Here is a 20,340-nt window from a genome sequence, read left to right on the forward strand (position 1 = left end):
TGCAGCACATACATCAGATTGGACAAAGCCATTCAGAAACTGAAAATCTACAGTCCCAAAATAATAGGATGCATCAGGCTGTTCCAGAAGCCTTCTAGCTTCAACAATTCTCAGACTTTACAGACTGATAGGGCTCCAAGTCAGGCAAACACAGGACGCGAGACATTAAAATATAGAGTACAACAGCTGTAGCTTAGAACAGACTTTCATTTCTCACATTAATAGACTAGATTCAAATTGTTTATTAAAAGCAAGAATGGAAACAATCCCGAGCAATTTGGTCCCTGGTTTAAGTGCAAATCTCTTAAATTGGTGCTTCTTTTGCTTTTGATTGAGCGAGTGGTTGCTGAACAACTCCAGACACGCCTGGAAGAAGCGGACCATTTGGATCCCTTCCAGTCGGGATTCAGGCCTCATCATGGGACTGAAACTGCCTTGGTCACACTGGTTGATGATCTTTGGCGGGCTAGGGACAAAGGTGAGTTGTTTCCTGGTTCTCTGCTGGATCTCTCAGCGGCTTTTGACACCATCAACCATAACATCCTTCTAGACCATCTAGAGGGGTTGGGAGCTGGGGGCACTGTCATACAGTGGTTCCGCTCCTTCCTCCTGGGCCGCGTTCAGAAAGTGGTGGGGGGGAGATGAGTGTTCGGACCCCTGGGCTCTCACTTGTGGGGTGCCTCAGGGCTCTGCCCTCTCCCCCATGTTTTTTAACATCTGCATGCAGCCGCTGGGAGAGATCATCAGGGAGTTTCGGCTGGGTGTTCATCAGTATGCGGACGATACCCAGCTCTACCTCTCTTTCAAATCAGAGCCAGTGAAGGCGGTGAAGGTCCTGTGTGAGTGTCTGGAGGTGGTTGGAGGATGGATGCCGGCTAACAGATTGAGGTTGAATCTTGACAAGACAGAAGTACTGTTTGTGGGGGGCAGGAGGTGGGCAGGTGTGGAGGACTCCCTGGTCCTGAATGGGGTAACTGTGCCCCTGAAGGACCAGGTGTGCAGCCTGGGAGTCATTTTGGACTCACAGCTGTCCATGGAGGCGCAGGTCAATTCTGTGTCCAGGGCAGCTGTCTATCAGCTCCATCTGGTACACAGGCTGAGACCCTACCTGCCTGCAGACTGTCTCGCCAGAGTGGTGCATGCTCTGGTTATCTCCCACTTGGACTACTGCAATGCGCTCTACGTGGGCCTACCTTTGAAGGTGACCCGGAAACTACAACTAATCCAGAATGCAGCAGCTAGACTGGTGACTGGGAGCGGCCGCCAAGACCACATAACACCGGCCTTGAAAGATCTACATTGGCTCCCAGTACGTTTCCGAGCACAGTTCAAAGTGTTGGTGCTGACCTTTAAAGCCCTAAATGGCCTCGGTCCAGTATAGCTGAAAGAGCGTCTCCACCCCCATCGTTCTGCCCGGACACTGAGATCCAGTACCGAGGGCCTTCTGGCGGTTCCCTCGTTGCGAGAAGCCAAGTTGCAGGGAAGCAGGCAGAGGGCATTCTCGGTGGTGGCGCCCGCCCTGTGGAATGCCCTCCCATCAGATGTCAAAGAAAAAAACAGCTACCAGATTTTTAGAAGACATCTGAAGGCAGCCCTGTTTAGGGAGGCTTTTAATGTTTAATAGATTATTTTATTTCATTTTTCTGTTGTAAGCCGCCCAGAGTGGCTGGGGAAACCCAGCCAGATGGGCGGGGTATAAATAATAAATTATTATTATTATTATTATTATTATTATTATTATTATTATTATTATAAAATTCAAGCTGAAAGTGGGCAACGGACTTTGTTCAGCAATTTCTTGTATCAGAAAATAAAGAGAATGCAAGTTTTAGAGGTTTAGCATTTGTAACTCCCTTGTGATTATACAGTAACAGTGTTATAGTTAAAAAAATGTGGGAAGTTAAAGCTTCCTTAACAGAATATACCTGTGTCAAGTCAATTATTTGGCACAGACAAGTAACTGGGAACAGATTTACATGGGATGTTTAACATTCCCATCAGGCATCAAATACCAACAGCTGCAACCCATCCATGCTTAAAGTTCCTTAAGTCACTGCTCATTGCTACTTACCCACGGACAGTGCCAGTCTCCTGATAATTCACTTGGATAAACTTGCCAAAGCGACTTGAGTTGTTATTGTGTGCTGTCTTTGCATTCCCAAATGCCTGCCGAAATAAAGAGATATAAAATAACTGAGAAATGGCTCAACAATTTGAACATCCTAGACTTGCTTTTAATATGTGGCTTCCAGTATGAAATTAGAGGGGGGTAATTAAAAATAATAATATAAAAATTCAGATAATACTAATTTTAAACTTTCATTCTTTGGTAGAAAGGCAGCACATACATTTTTATTCTAATACCTTAAATTGCACTCATAAGGGTACATCTGCCCAAAACAAAATCAGTGCTTAAAACAGTAGGCTGTGGGAGAAAGCCACTTCCGCGCCTGCGACGGAGGTGGGGTTGTGGGCTGCCCGACTGTACCATCGCGTAGGGGCTGCAAGCTCAGCCCCTACGCAATGGTAGGTTCCCGCCTGCGTCACCCCCCGACCAGCCAATGAGGTCGGTCGGGGCGGGGCCACCAACTTTAAGCACTCTGCAGGCGGGAAAAGCTCCCTCTTTTGTCCCTCTTCGCCGGAGCGAACAATTCACGCCTCGGATCATCGTTTTCGCTGGCCTCCGTTCCCCCGCTAGCGTTCCTTGCCTTTGTTGGGATCACCGCTGCTGCCACTTGCTCCCGCTTCGCTCTTTGCCACTAATAACGCGGTATCGTATTGTTATGTGGCTGTGCGCTCTCCACTGCCCACCTGGGAAATGGGTTGCAAAGTTTTGGAAAAGGGGCATTTTTGCTGGGTTTTTAAAAGGGCCGCGATTGTTACCCCCAATCAGCTGGGAGGCGGGTCCTCGTTACTGTAGGGGAGCGTGTTCTGCATGGAGCGTGCGTGGGGGGCGAATTTCAGAGCTCTCCCCTCTGTGGGTGTGCAGGCTTGGTGGCTGCCCCCTTTTTTATATTGCAGTGCTCGGGTAAAAGTTCTGTTGTTTACAGGCTCGTTCTCTTATCTAACCTTTCCGATCGGCTGTTAATCCCCTCCGACAGTGCTCCCCTTCCCTTTCCTGCAGAGTGTCTGACTGGGCTGCTGAGATTTCAGCTTCTTTCCCTCCCCCCAAGCTCCCTTTAATTGCATGATTGTGCTTGATTATCTTTAATGCTTGGTTTATATTTTTTCAGCATTACTGAGCACTGCAGCTAGCTCCTGCCTGTGCTTGCTGCCCATAGCTTCCCTTCCTAACCCACCTTTCCCCCCAACTCATTCATCCGCTGCTGCCTTTCAGCCTCTTTGGGAGCCCTCTTCTTAATTCCCCCATCGTTTCCTTTAATTCCTGCGTTCAGTTTATTTACTCCCGGGCGCTGGAGCATGGTTCCTGGTGTTTGTATCGTTGTCATGGTTACAACTCCTTGCCGGTCTCCATTTTAAGTGTGGCCACGTGGCCTGGCAGCAGCGGCCATCTTAGGAGAGGCACGCACTGTCCCTCCAGTACTGCAGGGCTGTTTGGGGATTACTAATAACAAATTGCAATTAAAGAAGCTGCAATCTACAAGCGGGCTTTGCCTTCAGTTCATTTGCTTATTGGCAAGTTTTGCATGCCCGTTGGAAGTAAGAAGGGATTTATTTTCATGTTCCCCTTTACTATCTTTACACTTATCTCACAACCCCCACCCCCGCATTTTCTGCAGCTATAACTTTGAGGCAGAGGGGTCGTTAGGACCGGCACTTTCCACTCTGCCTTTCTGGTGGCTTCGTGAGCCTTTAATTGCTCTATTTTCGAGGGCTGCAACCTTGTTGCTGCACCAGAGGATGCCTTTTCTCTCTGGGCATTTTCCGAGCCAGCAGCGGTAGTTGTAACAATGTTACATTGTCCCCGTAACTCAGCAGGCTACTTCATTGCTACTTTGTGTTTCTCTTATCTGTGACTGCTACAAGTGTTATGCTGCTGAAAGTTTGCAAGCTGTGGTTGTGAAACGTAGACAGCAGGCTGCTATAGATTTATAGCTAGCATCCTAGACTTGCTTTTAATATGTGGCTTCCAGTATGAAATTAGAGGGGGGTAATTAAAAATAATAATATAAAAATTCAGATAATACTAATTTTAAACTTTCATTCTTTGGTAGAAAGGCAGCACATACATTTTTATTCTAATACCTTAAATTGCACTCATAAGGGTACATCTGCCCAAAACAAAATCAGTGCTTAAAACAGTAGGCTGTGGGAGAATCATTTAATCTGAGTCTACACTTCTATGTAATTCACCCTTCTGTTCAATATTGCATAGGAATAAAATTACTGCCGCCCACAGAGTTTTATCATTTTGTCAGTTATTTATTGAAATTTAAAGAGTAAAATATTCACTTTTCCAGAATTCAATATTTTGCCTTACTAACATGCTTACTGGTTGTCCATAAAAATTCCAGTACGCATCTGATTTTGAACTGTACAGGGTGAAACACAGTGCAAAGAGGATTTTACTGTTACAGCAAGCTAATGAACAACTGGTTTTTAAGATTGTTAAATCCATGCCTGCAAATTGACAAGGTTCGTGACTGGAGTTATATACCAGACTAAAAGCTTGGTTGTAGATTATTTGAAGTTCATTTATTTATTTACTAATATCTCTAAACAGCTTACATTAAAGGAACTCAAACTAGTAAAGGTAAAATAAATACCAAAACAGTTTAAAACAGAAACCAACATCACAGATAACACAGCAGAAAGGTACAGTACAGGGAAAGCCTGGGAAAACAAGGGAAGCACTCAACAGTCAGCAGCTCTCAGATAATTGGGAGGGGGGCATTCCAGAAGGCAGTCATCACCACTGTTTGAGTCTGTTTTCTCGTATATAAGCCATAAGCCAAAATTCATCCACATAAGCTACTGAATGTTATGAACAATACTCAGTCATGTATCTTCAAATATCCTAGTGGCCATTCCTAATGAAACTGTAAATCAAATACTACCTATGCAACAAATTAGTTTAAAACTTTTGTTTCCAAGGCTTCCCTTTAACAAGATGCCCTCTGTTATTTGATCAGGATGCTTCCATTGCCAGTAGGCATCCCAGCAGACCAGGGGCCACAATACAATAGATTTAGAATTGTCTAAATTTTTCAAATAGCATGCCTTGCGCCACTCAGTGCCTAACAATGCCAGCTCCTCAGATTGAGGTACCAAGGACAGCAGCTGTGAAAATGCTAACTGTAATAACTCTAACTCTATATTGTACAGTATGCGGGCAAGAATCAGAAAGCATGCCAACCCAAATTTTTACTAAGGCTACTCTTACAGCAATAGCAACTGATTCTATCACAATTATGTGCCATATGAATAGAATACTGTGTAGTTCTAAATGGGTGCATATATTTGGCAGTGAATGGAAACCCAAACAATATTTTTAAAGTATCAAAATGAGATTATAATATAAAAATCTTGTAGATGACATCACATCTGATATCCTAGAGATTTGTGTACTTATTAACTGCAGTAGGAGAATGGTGACATCTTGTTATGAACTTTCCACTCAAAAGATGGTACATTATTACAGGGTGCAACACCAGGGCATCCCATGGGTTGAGAAAATAGATCAGTCCTCAAACATTTAGGTTTGATACCATTATTATTTTGTGGTATAGTTCTTTATTACTTTAGTAATATTAAATGGTTAAAAACCACCCTAAGCAGCATGATTACAGTTGGATAGGATATAAAAAGTTCTTTTAACTTCTATTTGTTGAATGTGGTAGATGTAAGCTAAAATCCAAGGCAGCATATTTAAAACCAAAATACCAAGACAGAGTTTAATTTGGCAACAGTAACATGCTCATTAAATGGATGTTTACTAAGCACCTCTTCTCTCCACCCCTAGAAATGTACATAGAAAATGCAACTCCACTGTAAAAAGATGACAAGTGACAACATGCCTGACATAAAAGATATTTCCTCTTAAAGGTTTGGAATGATAACATAAAAGAGACCCCAGAACACAAATACAGCTGTAGTCAACAGACCCAGTTTTAATCCATTTGTTGTTATCACTTTTGATAGGCACACTGGCTAGAACTTCAAATACAATGGAATCAACAACACAAGCAGATTATGCAGAGGAATATTTAGAATGAGGATAATTAAAATATATATATAATGTACAGTTCAAAGCTTTTAAAACAAGTTTCAAATCTTATGGAAAGTCAGAGAACGTCTTACTCATGATACAATAGCACTAAAGCAAATCAGTTATTATTTTTCCACATTTTTTCTTATCTACACATGTTTATATTATGCCTTGTACTTGCAAGGCTGGCTCATAATAATATTCTTGGTTGTTAATTAGAGCTGAGAGAAGATGGACTGAACATCAAAGAACCTTGATTAAAGGAATATGGAGAAATTAAGGAGTGAGAGAAGAGAGTTAGACACATCTAAGCACCTGGCGTGCTCTGGTCCATGGGGTCACGAAGAGTCGGACACGACTAAACAACAACAAAGCACCTTTATGCTCAACTGGTCTGAGCAATAGAAAACCCTAGTGGGAATATCAAGAAATGGAATGGAGGAGGCACATGATCCCTCTCCCCCACTACTTGCCTTATATCAAGAAACAAACACTTGGGGTACTATTTGAATTCTAGGTCCTCAAGCTGTATCATTCTGTCCTGGAGTCAGATCAACTCTGCCACAGGAAGCCACATAAAACTGAGTGGCCACTTGGTGTTCCTGAGCATGGGTTGCTGTCACTACAATTGTGGGAAACAATCCAGCTAGAGTTCTTGGACTGCTTAAGCAGAAGCAGTTCTATTCTCTGTCTAAAATGGCATATTTGATGTGCTATTAAGTGTTGATTACAAAATTGTATCCATTGCTTTGTCATAACCTGCCCTGTGACCTTATAGGGAAGGGTAGAAAAGAAATCCTACAAACAAAAATATATGCTGTACTGTAGCAGCAACATCTATACGTCTCCAAGTAAAGAGCATGATCAATCTGATATTGCACTTTATTACTCCAATAAATTTGCAATAAATTTTATTTTTAATTTTTCTTTGTTTGCCTTCTCTATTTTTAATAAACTTAGTTTCAATATATGCCACTTTCCAGCCTTTAACCACCAACCAATAGACAGTGGCATGAAACATTCCCATTTTGAGTTAATAACCATTTTGGTCACTGTAAATGTATGAATTGTCATTTTTAAATCTTCAAAGGAAACCTATCTGGCCTCTTCTCTGACAGCATTCTGTCCACATGCCAATACAATACATTCTTACAGTAAAGGGCTTTGACTGATTGCTGATGGAGATTCTACATTGCAGGCAGTATCATACTTGTAGTTAGAATGGCTCATTTGCTGCTCTTAGTTCTTATGACTGCATAAATTGCTGCTGAATTTACTCTATGTTTAGCTCACTGCTGATGTTATTGTTGTATAATAATCATTTCCCATCCCACATGCCTTAGTATGACAGCTGTTTGTTTAGTTGTCATTTTTAATAGTATACAGTGTATCAGGTGCTGTTGAGAAGAAAAGAAATGTATGCACATAAAACATGTTTACTGGACAGGAAGAAACAGCATATGAAATTGCCCTCAAAATGTTAGACACCGCAAATCACAGTTGATCACCACTGGCTCTTGAGTAAATATAAAGGGTAAAGGGACCCCTGACCTTTAGGTCCAGGCGCAGATGACTCTGGGGTTGCAGCGCTCATCTCGCTTTACAGGCGAAGGGAGCCAGCGTACAGCTTCCGTGTCATGTGGCCAGCATGACTAAGCCACTTCTGGCGAACCAGAGCAGCACACGGAAACGCTGTTTACCTTCCTGCCGGAGCGGTACCTATTTATCTACTTGCACTTTGACGTGCTTTCGAACTGCTAGGTGGGCAGGAGCAGGGACCGAGCAATGGGAGCTCACCCCATCACGGGGATTCGAATCGCCGACCTTCTGATCAGCAAGCCCTAGGCTCTGTGGTTTAACCCACAGTGCCACCCACGTCCTTTGGCTCTTGAGTAGTTAATAGGTTTCTGAGAAATTCTGAGTACCTTTAATTACTGGAATGAATATTAGCTTTGTCACAATACGTATACAGCTCAGGGAATTTCATATGTTAATCCAGTTGATTCATGTAGAGAAAGAATGAGTCTTCTCAGGAAAGAGTTTATTGTCTTTGGCAGATTTCAAATGCCAGTTGTCACAGTGATTGCTTATTGAATGCTTATTGTTTTACCAATGAATAAATGAGTGTTTTCTTCTTTTAGACACTTGGTTTAATCAATCTAAATATAAAAGAGCATTGAAGAAAGTCCATTGCTTCTCCATAAATAGCTGGAACTGACTGAAACAGATGCTACCTACCAGACACTGCATTTTCATATTATTTTGATAGCACAAAGAATTCCCTAAATCCCTAGACAAATGGAAAAGCTTGAGATGCTGAATCAGAGCACTGTCAAGCAAACTGGCTAGGAAGCAGCACAGCTGGAGCTTGGATGACAGAAAGGGAAAGTCCCACCAAAAGTAAATTCATTCTAAAATGTGAGGAAGAGGGCTGTGAAACAGGACTGCATAAAGAAAACTAGTAGAGACCCAGATTAAGGGAGGATCACAACAGGGAGGAAAATGGGCACGGGGCAAAACAGCAGGCTAGAAACAGAGGAGGGGTAAAAGCAACAAAATACTTGGCAAGTGTGACTGGGGCTGGGTAGGAAAATTGCTGACATGAATGGGGGAAGGGGAGAGTGGAAGTGAAGAAAGGAGACGTTCACTCTCAGTTATGATTGAGTATAAGGGAGGGAAATAACGAAGAGCAGATGTCAGAGGAATTTTGCTTAAAAATACATTTTTTGAGCTATCACACCTTCAGACTTCCAAACATTTCCAAGATCCAAAGCAGCTCTTGGCAATTTCCTGGTTAATATCACTGTTGCAGTGTAATGCACCTTAACTGACTTCCAGTAGTAATAAACTAAAATATATTCCCTATGTAGGGAAAGCTCAGAGCGTTTTTTACGTTCTATATGCCATCCTGTGCAACTATTTGCCACTATTAGAAACTCAGGTATGTAAAAGCTAGGAGCTAAATGGATCCTTAAGCCAAGGTTACAGTGGCCAAAACAGAATGTCTAGTTGGGCAAGATGGCTCTAAAGTCTTATTTTTCAATTTATGAACTGACTGTTATGAGTGTTAGGAACTGAGATATGAAAGCTAGGAGCTAAATGGCACCTTAAACCTAGGTTATGCGAACAACAACGGAATGTTTAGGTGCAGTTTTTAATAACAAGAATACAAAGCTGAAAATGAATGAACTGCAGCTAAAATATTATGTTCATTTTTCACATGGTCTAGTCCTTCCCCTGCCCATCCCCCTAATATTCTTAAAAGGGTCTCTTCTCCAGTTTTCAGAGAGTAGCTGGAAGTGGGTAGGCAGAAAAAGGTCCCCCTTTCCTTCCACTCTGCAGTTTAAATCTGAAATACTGCACCCAGATTTCAGAAACTGCTCACCCTAATGAAATTCCCTGTTGCAAAATGTGCCTAGAACAATGGAAGTTTTGAACACTGAATGTGATTATCAGTTAAAGACCTGGCTAGTTCAGATGATAACATTGAGTTAGGTTAAGAACTTTGAGAACTTAAAGAAGAAAAATCACTTTATCCAAGGACAGTCCACATATATATTGGCCTATTCCTACCTCTTTTTCTTAATGGTGACATCGACCATTCATAACGTAGGAATATTCTTCACAAATGTGAGCAAGGCAGTGGGATGGGGAATTAACTATAACGTTGTTCACTGCATCTGCTCAGGCTGCACAGGGAAAAAAACATTTTGATTCCTGAAATTCATTCTGATTGTGCAGATAAAATATAACTGCTAGAATTCTACAGGATCTGGTATTGGTGTGTGAAAACAGTCAATGCACCACCAGATGGAGATGTCAGGCACCATCCTGGCACCCAAGCATCTTCCTTTGGTTGCAAGTCAGATGCAAAATGTGCCTGGCTAATTTCGAACACTGCTGGTGTCCTCCACCAGCCCTTGTGGTGCTGGCTTAAGCCAGGTAAACAAGGCACCGTGCTTTGGGAAGGAGGCATGAAGCTCTGGCAAGGTCCTAGACCTAGAACCACCACCCTGTCTCCTTCCCAAAGTCTGGAAGCAAAGTAAGCAAGATTTGCTACTTTCTAGATTTGTGTCCTGGTTTTGTTTTTTTTACTAGAGTTCGCAAATCAGATTGCAGCATTCATAACATGCAATATATTCATTTAAAACATTTATACTTTAAAAACTCTCTGTGGCAGCTCTCAAAAATGTGGAACTCCCTCCCCGTAGAGGCGTGTTAAACATCTTTATTATATAGTTTTCAGATGCACCTCTGTACCTGAGCCTTTCAAAATTAAGACTTGTGTGGTTGTTATGAGGCCACCTTTGTTGTCTGATGCACACTCTTTGGTTTGTTTTATTGGCTTTTAATACTGTATGATTATATGTTTATAAGTTGCCTGATGGCCTGATGGGTAAGAAATCTCTTAAACAAACAAAACCTTTCATTCCTCTTTACAAAGAGGAGAGAAGCAGTAGAAGGAGCAACTCTGAACTGATCCAGGAGCAAGCGTGCGGTGGCATTATTGCCCACCTCTCACACTCGCCTCCTAAAATTAAGTTTTCGCTTTGTTAAAACACTAACAATAGGAACTGCCAACACATTTGCAGTAATATCAGTGGTTCACTTCTGACCTTTTAGAATTAAGTTTATTTAATTATCTACGGTATTGGGAGGAAAAAACCAGAAGTTTTTTCTAACAAATTTAAGTTCAGAAGTCTCATTTTTCAAGACACATACCACAAACTCGGCCAATTCCAACACTATGTTTCGGAATGCCATGATTCTCAGTGACAAATACACATGATGGACACATATGACGACTATACATGGAAGACATTATAATACAACATAGTCCATAAGGGTTTTCCAGAAAAGATTTGTGAGTAGGATAAAGCATGACTGCCAGATCCTGTCCATAGTTCTTTGGTGTAAAAAATCCATATGGATTTAAAATTCCAAGGTAATGTTTTCCACATGTCTTCACAGAAAAGTTACAAAAGCAGAAGAGCCTTGCATATCGCTATCAGTTGGGGGTGAATGGCTCCAGGCTCCAGGACAGAAGAGTAATCATAAGACATAAATACTTTATAACACACTATGAATGATGGGGTGGGAAGCTGTATTATAAGCTGCAGCAAGACTTTCATCTTACCTCAAGTACTGGTCCAGCTCCAAGAATTATTTGTTCCACTCCACTAGCAAATCCTTTTTGGCTAAGAGCAGTGAGGTGATGAATCAAGAAATTTGTGCTCTGTGTTTTCCCAGACCCACTTTCTCCAGAAATGACTATACACTGGTTCTTCCGACGCTGAAGCATAGCATGGTATGCTACATCAGCTACTGCATAAATGTGGGGCTCCAGCTTTCCAAGCTGATGATTATCATACATTTTTACATACTTAGGGTTGTAAATAGGGAGAAATTTGAATGGATTTATTACTATTAGTATGCTCCCAACGTATGTGTAAATTTTCTCCTGTTTAAAACGATTTCTAAGGTTGTCTAGGAGAGTTCTCTCATTCAAGTCTGGCAAAGCACATAAATCATCGTAGTCTTTGTATTGCGGTTGAGGAAGGAAGCCACGTTCCATCATCCTGCGCCGCTCTTCTGTCACCTGCAACCAGGACTGGAGACTGGCATAATGTATTGACCCATCTAGGTTCTTTTCCCTTAGAAGAAAGCGATAGTCCTCTCCACTCAAGCGGTTCTCTAGGGCCATTCGGGGCCACAACATCATGCGCTGGACAGGGCAGTCTGTGGGGTTGAGGATCCATTCTTCCCCACCAAACTCCTTCACCTCTGCCAAAACGTAGCATTTTGTTTTGTCCAGCTGAAGTTTGTTAATGAGAGAGTCTATCACCTCAGCAGCTGTGGAAGTTTTTCGTGCAATAACTGGACAATAGATGGTCCCTTCAGCAATGTTCCCAGGGTATATGTGTAGTGTGTGTTCGCTGTCCTCAAAGCGTCTTCTTCCTCCAACATCATTTCCACTCATATTGGACTTCTTCCCATCAGTAACAGTAATCCATCTTCAGAATGGTTGAATAATGATCATGGCATCAGCACTACAAAATGAAAGCAAAAATAGTTTATTGATAGGATATTTTCAAACAGAAAGTTTGTTTGTATGTTTTTTGAAAACTTGCAGTCACTTGAGCTTAGTGACAAAGATGAATCCAGGCACATTCCCAGATCATATACCTGCAATTATCAGAACTTGGGAACCACCTACCATGTCTCAGTCTTGCCAGGATTCAGAGTAAACTGGCCCTCATTCAGCCCACCACCAAGTCCAAGAACAAGTCCAGGGTTTGCACAGCTTTTCCTGATTTAGGTGTTACAGAGAAGTAGAGCTGGGCATCATCAGCATACTGATGACACCTCACCCCAAATCTTCTAATGACCCCTCCCAATGTCTTCAGATAAATTTTAAACAAAACTGGGACCAAGATGGTAATCTGCTACATCCAAGAGTACTTGTTTGTTGTCGATCAACGTTCTGCACTGTGCAAAGACTAAGTTTTCAGGCAAATGCCCAGTTCAATTTTAAATGGGCCAAACCATTTTAAAAGAACATTGCAGCAATACAGAATATTCAAATGCTCTACTGGTGACAAAAGTAAACCAGCTGTATTCTGATTTACATCCATTCTCTTAAAGAAATTTTATTTCCTTACATCTCACTGTGGACTACTTATTTATGTATATGTGATTCATCCTCATGCACAAAGCTGAAGTTTCAGAAACAAATTACTGTCTTGTTTGCTAAATATACACATCTCCAGAAAAACAGCACGCCAAAGAATAAACTTAGTAAGAAGGTCTTACCCTCTGCAGGTATTCAGGATACATGCAGGAGATCTGGAACGTTGCTATTATACTTCACATGTAATAACAAATGGAAACATTTCCTGAAAGCCAATTCCCATGAAGCTATTATATAGATACCCACGCTTGCCAGCTGACTGCCAGGAAGCTTTACATTTAACCTTCACAATGCATCTGAGGGGAAAGACTGCATACATTATAATGGCACTCTCTAATATCCCCAAAATGAAATGATTAAGATGTAAATGAACATTTTTAAAAAGAACATTTGAGCTGTCACAAGCTAAAGAAATTATCTCCTGCAGCTTTCCCTTTGTGAAGCAGGCCAGTCACCAGCTCTTAGCACATAATGGAAGGCAAACATTTTCAGAGTATGGTAGTAGTCCAATAGAAGGGTTGCAGTTTATTCATTATTTCCATTCACAGGACAAGAAGTGATTGAGAATGCTACAGGAAATCCTGCTAGGCGAATTATAACAAGGTGCAAGAAAAAGCATACTTTTAGTATACCTGTTTCTGGCATGTCTTTTACAAATAGTAGCAGGATTAGCTTTGTGATACATTGCAGAGGTTCAGTACAGATATGATCAGAAATAGTCTTTTGCTTTGCCACTTTTTCAAGCTGGTACATCACATTTTAAAGAACTACTGTACTAGTGTTGTCTGCGGTCTTTGATCATAGCTTCTGAAGAAGGAGCATTCCACACCAAAACATGTACAAGTGGTACCTCGGGTTACAGACACTTCAGGTTACAGACGCTTCAGGTTACAGGTTCCACTAACCCAGAAATAGTACCTTGGGTTAAGAACTTTGCTTCAGGATGAGAACAGAAATCGCACAGCAGCCTTGCAGCAGCAGCGGGAGGCCCCATTAGCTAAAGTGGTACCTCAGGTTAAGAACAGTTTCAAGTTAAGAACAGACCTCCAGAATGAATTAAGTTCTTAACCCGAGGTACCACTATAGAGCTACAATAAAAAATACTGTACCTGTGAGCACTGGAGTTTGTACTCTTCCTTCTATTACATAAAATAGTGCAAGACCTCTCTTTCAAGGCAGTTTGTTTAGCTTCAGAAGAGTTTGGATTCTTGATTTTCACTGATGCAATAAACAGTTATATATGTGGATTGATTGCCAGCTACACAAAGGCTTCCGCCGTGGGTTCCACTGCTATGCTGTGATGGCAGCCTAAATATAGCAAGGGATTGCTACTTTGTGTGGCTGTGCCTCCAAAGCAACTTATTGACCCTTGTTGACCTCAAGGACAGCCTATAATACCCTTCCTGAGCAAAAGGTTACTTGGTCTGTTCACTTATGCTGCTTCCTCTTGGCCTAAGCCATGTTCCTATTTTCCATCTTTGCTGCTACTCGCATCCCTGCACATTGCCCAATTCATCCTTATTTCTGACAACTGGCTACCCTGGCTGGGAACAACAGAAAATGCAATCCACAACATTTGAAGGGCACTCCATTGGCTGCCCTGTATCACCCACTGGAAGCACCGAAGCTAATCTGCTTTCCCACCCCCACAATTTGGCAACCAGAACAGGGATGAAGGCTATGGAAACAAAATTTAACCAGCAGCCCAGCTGGGGAAATGGGAACTTTGGTCAGCCAAACTTAAATCCCTTCTCAGTGTGGTCCTTCAGCAAAACAAAACACTAATGAGGGCATACTAACAACTACATGCAGTGCCTTTAGAGCATTAAAAAATGGGGATTATTTCAATCCAGGTGGTTTTGATGCAGTGCTATGGAAAATATTACACAGGTGAAGAATGAGCAGTAATGACATGGCATATTTTAATCAATACTTTGGCCACCTCATGAGAAGAGAAGAATCCTTGGAAAAGACCCTGATGTTGGGAAAGATTGAGGGCACTAGGAGAAGGGGAAGACAGAGGACAAGATGGTTGGACAGTGTTCTCGAAGCTACGAACATGAGTTTGACCAAACTGCGGGAGGCAGTGTAAGACAGGAGTGCCTGGCGTGCTATGGTCCATGGGGTCACGAAGAGTCGGACACGACTAAACGACTAAACAACAACAACAAATTTTAATCAACGAAAAAAGTTTGACCCCTCTCACTTGTTAACACATCACGAACTCCTGAGGATAGGAAGCTTTAGCAAGGTCGTTATGGTGCCAGCCTGTCTGCAGTACTTCCCATACCACCACATGATGTTATTACACTGGGAAAACTTAGTCATCAAGTGGACATAGCTATATAAAAACTATATGCAGATCTCTGGATGGTTAAGTCCAGTCAAAGGCAACTATGGGGTGCAGCGCTCATCTCACTTTTCAGGCCGAGGAAGCTGGTATTTGTCCACAGACAGCTTTCTGGGTCGCGTGGCCAGCATGACTAAATCGCTACTAGTGCACAGAGGAATGTGACGAGTGCCAGAGCACACGGAAACACCATTTACCTTCCCGCAGTAGCGGTACCTATTTATCTACTTGCACTGGTATGCTTTTGAGCATCTACGTTAGCAGAAGCTGGGACAGAGCAACAGGATCTCACTCCATCGTGCAGATTCAAACTGCTGACCTTCTGATCGGCAAGCCCAAGAGGCTCAGTGGTTTAGACCACAACACCACCCCAGATCTGCTACCTACTGGTTCCAAGCCCCAATCATGATGTAGGAACACATAAAGCAGGATCTCAACTGAACCACTGATGGGATCATGGTTTCTCACAACCATTTGGGAAAGAAGGAAGGAAGGAAAGAAAGAAAGAAAGAAAGAAAGAAAGAAAGAAAGAAAGAAAGAAAGAAAGAAAGAAAGAAAGAAAGAAAAGAAAAGAAAGAGTTTGGATTTGATATCCCGCTTTATCACTACCCGAAGGAGTCTCAAAGCAGCTAACATTCTCCTTTCCCTTCCTCTGGAAGTAACCATAGTTAGGCTAGAGGGGCCCATTGTTTGAGTCCTGATGTATGTTCAGCATAAACACCTTGTCCATTTCTTAAAAGCTCTTCCTCTAAGTGTAGCCTTGCTCATCTCTGACCTCATACCCTATTATATCCCTGCTGTGATTTCACTTCTATAAATTTCCCACTATCAGACAACTGAAGATAGATCTGCTGCCTATGTTCTCTCCTGCTGCACTCCCCACCTGGAACGCCTCCCAGAAACCCTTCAAGATTCCACATATCACACACCCCCTCAAAATGCACCTTTGTCATGAAAATAAAATAAAAACCTAAATTTGTTTTGTTGTAATCCCCAATATTTAACAGTATAATCTGCTTGGGCAGAATGCTGCTAGTGGTATCATACATTCTTACCATAATATGAGCCGACAATTCACTCTTAAGAAAACGTGTCATGATACACACTTTTCCAGAAAATTTAAACAGAGGAGCCCAAGGTAAGAAAGAATTGGGATTTTAGCCTAGGGAACAGTTGACCAGTTCCATGTTTTGTATCTACTTTCATGGACCAAGGCAGAAAACTATCACCAGATATTCATATTACAACAGATATTAAACCTTAAACCTAAAGAAAGTAAAATAAATGTTCATAGGCATGTTCCATTCAACTCTAAACAGAGAAATGCATAAGAGGCTAATGCTCAGGCTATCTTCAGAAGGCTGCCTGAATCTCTCCTGCCAGCACAACACAATACAGTCAAAGCCCATTCTCTCCTATACATCTCAGCAGTGCAGCTAGCACAACACAATACAGTCAAAGCCCATTCTCTCCTATACATCTCAGCAGTGCAGCTGCCACTGCTGTGTCAATCTACAAGTATAAGGGTAATCCATGCTTGTAGATGAGCAATATAGAACTAGGTGCTTGCTGAAATTGCTGATAAACCAGAACACAGTCAGAAACTAATCAGCCCTTTAGCAAAACCAGGCAAGGACCAAAATACTGTAGAATCTTGCAGCACCCTAAAAGCAGGCTAACAGGAGTAGTAAAAGGTAAAGGTAAAGGACCCCTGACAGTAAAGTCCAGTCGCAGATTACTCTGGGGTTACGGCGCTCATCTCGCTTTACAGGCCGAGGGAGCCGACGTTTGTCCGTAGAAAGTTTTTACGGGTCATGTGGCCAGCATGACTGAGCTGCTTCTGGTGAAACCAGAGCAGCGCATGGGAACGCTGTTTACCTTCCCGCCGGAGCAGAACCTATTTATCTACTTGCATTTTTTTGGCATGCTTTTGAACTGCTAGGTTGGCAGGAGCCGGGACTGAGCAATGGGAGCTCACCCCGTCACGGGGATTTGAACCGCAGACCTGCTGATCGGCAAGGCCAAGAGGCTCAGTGGTTTAGACCACAGTGCCACCCACGTCCCTAACAGGAGTAGTAGTACCCAGTCATTCAGCCCAACAGAAGTACCGTGTTTCTCATATTATAAGACATGTCTTATATTTATTTTTTCCTCAAAAAAACACACTATGGCTTATTTTCAAGGGATGTCTTATTTTTTTCTTCCTTCTCCTGCTGCGGCCGGCATTGCTGCTGCACCTATCACTATGTCTTATTTTCGGGGTATGGCTTATATTCCTTGAATGCTTAAAAATCCTGCTATGGCTTATTTTATGTGTATGTCTTAAAATATGAGAAACAGGGTACCCCTTCAAGGATATAGGTACTTGTGACGATACACATCTGTGTACAGTATATGCATGGTGCTGTACTTAATAGAGCATGGCTCAAATTTGAGGATGAGGCTAAAGTATCTTACTTTTAATAGAATCAATAAACTCTTTGATGCAATGGACCATAACAAGCTTCTGAACTGGACCAAACATCTCAGTAGCACTTTGGGGGAAGAGGGGCGGGGGAAGGTTCAGGAAACTGTTCATTATTCCCACTGTCTTTGCGTCTTCCTTTCTTGCTGAGTTGTTACTGCTGCTCCTTTAAGTTAATATTACCGGTAGCTATAGTTTCTCCAGATTCAGATATTTGTTGCATCTGTTTCCCAAATATCAAATGACAACCCTATAAATGAAGCTGCTGATCGTTTATTTTATGTATTTCCATATATGAATAACCTTTATCAGTAAACCTACCGTGTTTCTCATATTATAAGACATGTCTTATATTTATTTTTTCCTCAAAAAAACACACTATGGCTTATTTTCAAGGGATGTCTTATTTTTTTCCTCCTCCTCTTGCTGCGGCCGGCATTGCTGCTGCGCCTATCACTATGTCTTATTTTCGGGGTATGGCTTATATTCCTTGAATGCTTAAAAATCCTGCTATGGCTTATTTTATGGGTATGTCTTAAAATATGAGAAACAGGGTAAATAAAAACAAAAAATAAAACAAAAGGTTTCCAGCTACAGTTTCCCTGAAAACGCTTTGTAGCTTTCATTAGCAATATCAGGTCCAAATAATGATTGAGCTACAGTGACTCATCTTCCCACAAAATGTGTAAAGTCAGTTATGAAATAATCCAGGAACACCAGCTTTAAAATTCACACAGATCTCAACATCTGCATTTTAGCAAAGAGGCTAGCTACAAGAAAAGCATGTGTTTTTGTCCAACTCCTGTGCTTTCAATACAAACGGGAAAATGTAGACGAGCCAATTGTTTCAAGAAATCTTATTAGGTCAATAAATGCTATCCAATGCATTATACTCCATTTAAGAACAATAATCCTGTCAAGTATGCACAGTAGCTCAAACATAAAGATGACAATTCAGTGCCTTCCTCTCCAAAGCTATTTGATATATTTTTAAAAACCACCAAAACTTTAAAATTAAGCAAGGGCAAAAATGGAAATCAACAATACAGCGAGGACCTTGTTCAGTGATAAACCATAAGGTCCTAATTTCAATTCCTGGCATCTCCAGTTAAAGAAGGGATGGTCAAGGCTTTCAGGGTGCTTCTCTACATCTGTACTACATATGGATCCTTGATTTTTTTTTGTTTACAGTATAAAAAGCAAAACAAAAAACTCGCTACCCTTATTTTTTTAATGTGGCATGGGGAAGGCTTCAAAAGATCTGAGGGAGCTCCACTGTGAAAGGCTTGTCACACATACCAAAAACGCAGCAAAGACATTTTGACAAAGCAGAACAAAGCGAAGTATCAAAATAATTATAAATGGTACTGTGCAAAAGTTCGAAACAGAAGTCCTTTTAAGCCCAAACCTTGGGACCACACTCAACTAACCTGAAAGCTAACATCTAGAGGGAACCATAATACCTCTAAACCAGGCCCCTGGTCGATCATGTGATCCACAGTGATCTACCCAAAATAATAAAAAAGCTGATCAACTTTGGCTCCCCCCAAAAAGCTCAACAAATCCAATGGGTAGATCAATGCCATATTTTCTATAGTGGGAGTAGATTACAGTCTCTTGGGAGTTGGACATGCCTTCTCTAAACCAAGAAATATATGTTCCCCACCCTCCATTTACCTCAGTTTTAAAGAGCTGTTGCCCTCATTTCTTTCACTCCAAAACGGAAGAGGACAGCAGTGCTAAACATTACACAGATTTCAACTGAAACTAAGCCACATGATCTACATAGTGAGAAGTCTGCATTTATTACACTTCCTGAAAATCTTCAAGTTGTACATTAAAAGTGAAAGTACTTCCCAAAATAATCTATTAGGCTCCAGTTCATTCAGGGCAGCACACATTTAACAAAAAGAAAATGAAACAGCCAAAACATCTCACCACAGTTTGCAACTGAGTATCTGTACTGTACTGTACTATCAAACAGAATTACAAAAGCTTTTAACAGTCTGGAAAACAAAATGAATGTTCGGAAATAAATTAAAATAATTGTTTCAAAAGATAGTCTTTTTTTACTCTCGCTCAGCAAGCCTTTGAAAACAGTTGTAGATAGCCTAGAATTTCAGCATCAAGATTTTCATGGTTATAGAAGGTAGCTCACCCTTAAACTACAGCATAGGGCTCCTTTACTCAAGAAGCTCCTTCTTAAGTAAGTAAACAAACTGACATATTGAGAACATGGACTGTGCACATCTGGGCTAAACAGCATTTCCTTGAGTGCTTTTCCACTCATAATTTGCTTCCAACTGTCACTGTTTCAGTTTAAAAAGATGTCACTGTGAACAGAAAGCTGTGTTTGTGGCAAAGCAACAATGCATGGGGCATATATACAGTGCACTTACATTTGTAAATTACTTCTCATATATTTGAGCAAATCATGAAACAGTCCTGTTAAGTTGGCCAGTGTTATGCCTATTTACTGATGGGATGCTGTAGGAATAGTGACTTAAGGTCATACTGGTGAGTTTAAGCCTGGAGTTCTGCAGCTAAACCAGAGATTGGCAAGCTCCAATTCTGAGCCAGTATAGTACCTCAAATCACTTCATCACGAGCACAACTCAAACCAGACATGAATATATGTTACCAAGTCAGACCATCAGTCCATCTCA

General features: G+C 41.5%; 1 protein-coding gene across 12 annotated transcripts in view; it reads right to left on the bottom strand.

Annotated features, from left to right (window-relative positions):
- Nucleotides 1-20,340, bottom strand: part of MYO9A (myosin IXA) — a 137,780-nt gene that overhangs the window by 86,541 nt on the left and 30,899 nt on the right. For 11 of the 12 annotated variants that reach the window (XM_088656529.1, XM_088656530.1, XM_035132342.3 and 8 more), the window contains exons 2-3: nt 11,307-12,219; nt 2,072-2,166 (exon numbers count right to left, since the gene is read on the bottom strand). In XM_088656529.1, coding sequence (XP_088512655.1) covers nt 2,072-2,166; nt 11,307-12,149 — 938 coding nt within the window. In that variant the 5' untranslated portion in view covers nt 12,150-12,219. Of the gene's footprint in view, nt 1-2,071; nt 2,167-2,348; nt 2,380-11,306; nt 12,220-20,340 lie in introns of those variants that run through there. The other variant, XM_088656533.1, reaches the window with a different exon arrangement.

Source organism: Zootoca vivipara, chromosome 13 (assembly GCF_965207765.1).
Source record: "Zootoca vivipara chromosome 13, rZooViv2.hap1.1, whole genome shotgun sequence".
Lineage (NCBI taxonomy): Eukaryota > Metazoa > Chordata > Lepidosauria > Squamata > Lacertidae > Zootoca > Zootoca vivipara.